General features: G+C 40.1%; 1 protein-coding gene across 1 annotated transcript; it reads left to right on the top strand.

Annotated features, from left to right (window-relative positions):
• The first annotated feature begins 962 nt into the window (after nucleotides 1-962).
• Nucleotides 963-2,757, top strand: LOC118369276 (antimicrobial peptide NK-lysin-like). The gene is made up of 5 exons (XM_035753738.2): nucleotides 963-1,091; nucleotides 1,248-1,327; nucleotides 1,589-1,672; nucleotides 1,797-1,954; nucleotides 2,136-2,757. The coding sequence occupies exons 1-5, from the start codon at nucleotides 1,043-1,045 to the stop codon at nucleotides 2,164-2,166; spliced, it is 402 nt and encodes a 133-aa protein (XP_035609631.1). The 5' UTR covers nucleotides 963-1,042; the 3' UTR covers nucleotides 2,167-2,757.
• The last annotated feature ends 3,112 nt before the right edge of the window (nucleotides 2,758-5,869 follow it).

Here is a 5,869-nt window from a genome sequence, read left to right on the forward strand (position 1 = left end):
GCTCCACCAGTATTTGCCAATGTCAAGCCTACCTATACCATGATGCAGTCACCACCATGCTTGAAAATAAGGAGCCAGTTTCTCAGTGATGTGTTGTGTTGTGTTGGATTTACCCCAAACATAACGCTTTGCATTTAGGCCAGAAAGTGCATTTCTTTTGCCATGTTTTTTTTCTTCAGTTTTACTTTAGTGCCTTGTTGAATACAATATGCATGTTTTGGAATATTTTTATTCTGTATATTTGTATTATTCTTTTCACTCTATCATTTAAGTAATTATTGTGGAGTCACCACTATGTTGTTGACCCATCCTGAGTTTCCTCCCATCACAGCCATTTTAAAGTCACCCCTGAGCAGTTTCATTCCTGTCCTGCTGCTTAGTTCAGAAGGACGGCCGTATCTTTGATGTGTCCGGGTGGTTTAATACATAATCCACAGCATAACTATTAACAGTGAATGTCTGATTTGTTATTGTTACCCATCTACCAATCGCTACCCTTCTTTGTGAGGCTTTTGAAAAGCTCCCTGGTCTGTGCTTGAAATTCAATACTTGTCTGAGGGACCTTACAGATGTTGAATGTAAGTGGGACAGAGGAAGGGTTTGTCATTCAAAAATCATGTCAACCTCTACTTTTTCCACACAGAGTGAGTCAATGTAACTTATGTGATTTGTTAAGCCATTTTTAAAAAAAATCCTGAACTAATTTAGGCTTGCCTGAACAAAGGGGCTAAACACTTTTGTAACGACTATATTTTAGTTGTCACATTTTCAGTAGATTGTTGAAATAAATAATAACAATGTAATCCCATTTTGTAGCACAATAAAATATGAAGAAATCCAAGGGGTATCTGTCATTGACAAATGAAAATGAAGATAGGACAGTGGAGATGAAAAAGAGCTGAAAGGTCGTCGTGGGTGGGGGTTGTACAGGGGGGATGTGGGTAGACAGGCCTCGGTGTATAAAGGGGCTTGTCTGAATCATAAGTCACTTTACCAAACCCCACCACAACTTTACTCTTCACATCTCTTACCACCACAAATCATGAAGACATCTCTGGTCCTCCTTACCCTCAGCCTACTGGCTTGTTCAGGTGAGCTTTCATTTGTTAACTCAAGTAGTAACTGCTGTAAATGGAGCAGATACATTCGTTTGGGTCACGTTGTACGATAATCTGTAAAGGGGGGGACCTAAAATCCACTCGTTTCAGTACAATATAATGGAATGTTGTACCATTTTTACTTCACAGTTTTGGACGTCTGTGGACAATGCCAAGAGGTTAACCTTGATGACCAGGAAGTAGTAGAAGCACAGCCAGAAAAGCACATGGTAACAGTATACTTGACCACAGTATATGGTCAAAATTGTATGAACTAGCAGTAGACATTTCTGCAACGTTCTATTGGAATACACAACTAACTTGCTACTGTGTAACAGCACCTAACCAAAGACATGAATGCAACCAAGACATTGATGAAACTCTTGTCCAAACTGACTTTCATTCTTACACCCACGTATTCAAATGTACTTAAATCATAATACTGAATACATCACACCATGTACATTATTGTCTGTTTATGCTTTCCCAAGGTGCAACAGTTAAAGGGAACATGCTGGGCGTGTATGTGGGCACTGAACAAAGTGAAGAAACACATCTCCTCTTCCTCTAGCGAGGTAACTACCCAATAGCATTACAATTCATGTGTGTCCCTTCAAGAAATTTGACTATTTATTATTTACTGAAATATTTCTCAGAAAATTTCAATTTCAACTGGTGTTGATGATTTCTCTTCAATAGGTGCAGATAAAGCAGAAGCTATTGTCTGTTTGCGATAAATTGGGCCTCCTTAAATCTCTGTGTAAAGGCATGGTGAAAAAGCACTTGTGGGTGTTGGTTGAGGAGCTTAGCACCAGCGATGACGTGAGGACCATCTGCGTTAACATTAAGGCCTGCAAGTGAGTCGAAGAAACTGCTATGGATACTCTTTAGTGACTGTTCAGATGACCTAATAGTATAGAGATTATCACCTGAGCTTGTTAATTGAAAAACTATTGAATAGAATGTATTCATTAATACATAATATGGGGTTATGTCTTTTGATCTTCCACTCATGTCATCTTTTTGTGTATCTTTTAGACCAAAATACATTTTGGATCTGAGCTACTGACCAAGCAGCCAGTATCCAGATTCCAAAGTGAGAAGATGGATGTTCAGGTGTCAAGACAATGCTATGCTGTGCTGCCAGCCTCTTGCCTTTGTTCAAATTTGTCACGACACAAGAATGATATGTTATTGGAATGATTATATGTTCTGAAATAATGTTTTTGGGACATTATTATAATAGTGTATAGTCATTCTTAAATTGCAGAACATTTTTTATCATGTAATTTTGGTTCACTTTTTGCTATTTTAGTATAAAATATTATTCTCAGAATTTTTTATGTTTGTGTGAATTTTTTGGCCAGCAAAAAATTAACTTAATTTAATATAGAGTACAACTGCTAACCTTCTTTAACACCAACTTCTTTATCCAAAAGAAAATCTGAACCCATTTTTACTCATCCGAAGTAAAAAATTCAATGATAACACAATGATAAAACATTTCATGACAATGTCTAAACTCATGTTGACATTTTTATTTAGAATCTCAGCTTTGTTTTGATCGCTTAGTAGGAAATTACATCCAGCAAGGGCTGTCGTCTGCAAAATGTATAGAAATATGAATTATTAAGATTGTGATTAAAAGCTATTTTCACAACTTTTTCACAAAGATTTGAGGAAGCAAATTTCACCACAAACTGCCACCAGCTTCTGTTTGATCTCTTCATGTAGAGTATAAACACATGACATACATTACATTCGGAAAGTATTCAGACCCCTTCACTTTTTCCACATTTTGTTACGTTACATCCTTATTCTAAAATGGATTCAATTGTTTTTTCCCCTCATCAATGTACACACAATACCCGATATTGACAAAGCAAAAACAGTTTATAATGATTTTTTTTGCAAATGCATTGAAAATAAAAAAAAACGGGAAATATTACATTTCCATAAGTATTCAGATCCTTTACTCAGTACTTTGTTGGCAGTGATTACAGCCTAGAGTCTTCTTGGATATGATGCTACAAGCTTGGCACACCTATATTTTGGGGAGTTTATCCCTTTCTTCTCTGCAGATCCTCTCAAGCTCTGTCAGATTGGATGGGGAGCGTCGCTTCACAGCAATTTTCGGTCCCTCCAGAGACTTATCCCAAAGCCGCGTTGTCTTGGCTGTGTGCTTAGAGTCGTTGTCCTGTTGGAAGGTTAACCTTTGCCCCAGACTGAGCAGGTTTTTCACTCTTACTACACAAGAGGGACCCAAAGTAATATTTTTGTGCCGATGCAAGCAACACACTTCATGGTTGTTATTACTGTATTATATATCAATGCCTACAGCACTTAAAATCCTATTATTATTATCCGCTAAATGACTTAAATGTAAAATGTAAATGGACTTCAGGAAACAGCAGAGGGAACACGCCCCTATCCACATCGATGGAACAGTAGTGGAGAGGGTAGCAAGTTTTAAGTTCCTCGGCATACACATCACAGACAAACTGAATTGGTCCACTCACACTGACAGCGTCGTGAAGAAGGCGCAGTAGCGCCTTTTCAACCTCAGGAGGCTGAAGAAATTGGGCTTGTCACCAAAAGCACTCACAAACTTCTACAGATGCACAATCGAGAGCATCCTGGTGTGCTGTATCACCGCCTGGTACGGCAACTGCTCCGCCCTCAACCGTAAGGCTCTCCAGAGGGTAGTCAGGTCTGCACAACGCATCACCGGGGGCAAACTACCTGCCCTCCAGGACACCTACACCACCCGATGTTACAGGAAGGCCATAAAGATCATCAAGGACATCAACCACCCGAGCCGCCTGCCTGTTCACACCGCTATCATCCAGAAGGCGAGGTCTGTACAGGTGCATCAAAGCTGGGACCGAGAGACTGAAAAACAGCTTCTATCTCAAGGCCATCAGACTGTTAAACAGCCACCACTAACATTGAGTGGCTGCTGCCAACACACTTTCATTGACACTGACCCAACTCCAGCCACTTTAATAATGGGAATTGATGGGAAATGATGTAAATATATCACTAGCCACTTTAAACAATGCTGCCTTATATAATGTTACTTACCCTACATTATTCATCTCATATGCATACGTATATACTGTACTCTATATCATCGACTGCATCCTTATGTAATACATGTATCATTAGCCACTTTAACTATGCCACTTTGTTTACTTTGTCTACATACTCATCTCATATGTATATACTGTACTCAATACCATCTACTGTATGCTGCTCTGTACCATCACTCATTCATATATCCTTATGTACATATTCTTTATCCCCTTACACTGTGTATAAGACAGTAGTTTTGGAATTGTTAGTTAGATTACTTGTTGGTTATCACTGCATTGTCGGAACTAGAAGCACAAGCATTTCGCTACACTCGCATTAACATCTGCTAACCATGTGTATGTGACAAATACAATTTGATTTGATTTGATTTGACACATGGTGGAGCCTTGTCTGGCAGTGAAACAGTTCATTGAGCCTCATTTACTGCCTTTAAAAAAATAGCTGATATGGCTAACTTGCTGAACAAATGTGGTTTCTACTGACAAACTATGGCATAAGAGGACGACGAGCGGAGAAGAGGCAATCTTTAATTTTGATTAAGACATTCATGAGCGAGCTAGGACAGGACGTAGTCAATATAACTATTTGTTCAGCACTTTTGAAATGTACAGCGACAGAATTCAGAACATAGGCCATTCTTACATTATTCTCCCTGTACACCGAGTCAGAACCGTAGGATAAATAAAGGGGGCTTATAAGCAGACAATGAAAGCTCTTACAGTATTTGATTATGACATTGCACTAAAACAGGCTCGATTGTGCATCTGTAGAAGTTTGTGAGTGCTTTTGGTGACAAGCCCAATTTCTTCAGCCTCCTGAGGTTGAAAAGGCGCTACTGCGCCTTCTTCACGACGCTGTCAGTGTGAGTGGACCAATTCAGTTTGTCTGTGATGTGTATGCCGAGGAACTTAAAACTTGCTACCCTCTCCACTACTGTTCCATCGATGTGGATAGGGGCGTGTTCCCTCTGCTGTTTCCTGAAGTCCATTTACATTTTACATTTAAGTCATTTAGCGGATAATAATAATAGGATTTTAAGTGCTGTAGGCATTGATATATAATACAGTAATAACAACCATGAAGTGTGTTGCTTGCATCGGCACAAAAATATTACTTTGGGTCCCTCTTGTGTAGTAAGAGTGAAAAACAACCTCTTCGTATGAATTGAAATACAGGAGGTTGATGGACTTACATTTACATTACATTTAAGTCATTTAGCAGACGCTCTTATCCAGAGCGACTTACAAATTGGTGCATTCACCTTATGACATCCAGTGGAACAGCCACTTTACAATAGTACATCTAAATCTTTTAAGGGGGGTGAGAAGGGTTACTTTATCCTATCCTAGGTATTCCTTAAAGAGGTGGGGTTTCAGGTGTCTCCGGAAGGTGGTGATTGACTCCGCTGTCCTGGCGTCGTGAGGGAGTTTGTTCCACCATTGGGGGGCCAGAGCAGCGAACAGTTTTGACTGGGCTGAGCGGGAACTGTACTTCCTCAGTGGTAGGGAGGCGAGCAGGCCAGAGGTGGATGAACGCAGTGCCCTTGTTTGGGTGTAGGGCCTGATCAGAGCCTGGAGGTACTGAGGTGCCGTTCCCCTCACAGCTCCGTAGGCAAGCACCATGGTCTTGTAGCGGATGCGAGCTTCAATTGGAAGCCAGTGGAAAGAGCGGAGGAG

The sequence above is a fragment of the Oncorhynchus keta genome, chromosome 35 (assembly GCF_023373465.1).
Source record: "Oncorhynchus keta strain PuntledgeMale-10-30-2019 chromosome 35, Oket_V2, whole genome shotgun sequence".
Taxonomy (NCBI): Eukaryota; Metazoa; Chordata; class Actinopteri; order Salmoniformes; family Salmonidae; genus Oncorhynchus; species Oncorhynchus keta.

Excerpts from the sequence above, each read along its gene's own strand:
- LOC118369276 (XM_035753738.2), top strand. The coding sequence starts at position 1,043 with ATGAAGACATCTCTGGTCCTCCTTACCCTCAGCCTACTGGCTTGTTCA. Across the intron at positions 1,673-1,796 it reads TCTCCTCTTCCTCTAGCGAG|GTGCAGATAAAGCAGAAGCT; the intron begins GTAACTACCCAA and ends TCTCTTCAATAG. Across the intron at positions 1,955-2,135 it reads GTTAACATTAAGGCCTGCAA|ACCAAAATACATTTTGGATC; the intron begins GTGAGTCGAAGA and ends TGTATCTTTTAG.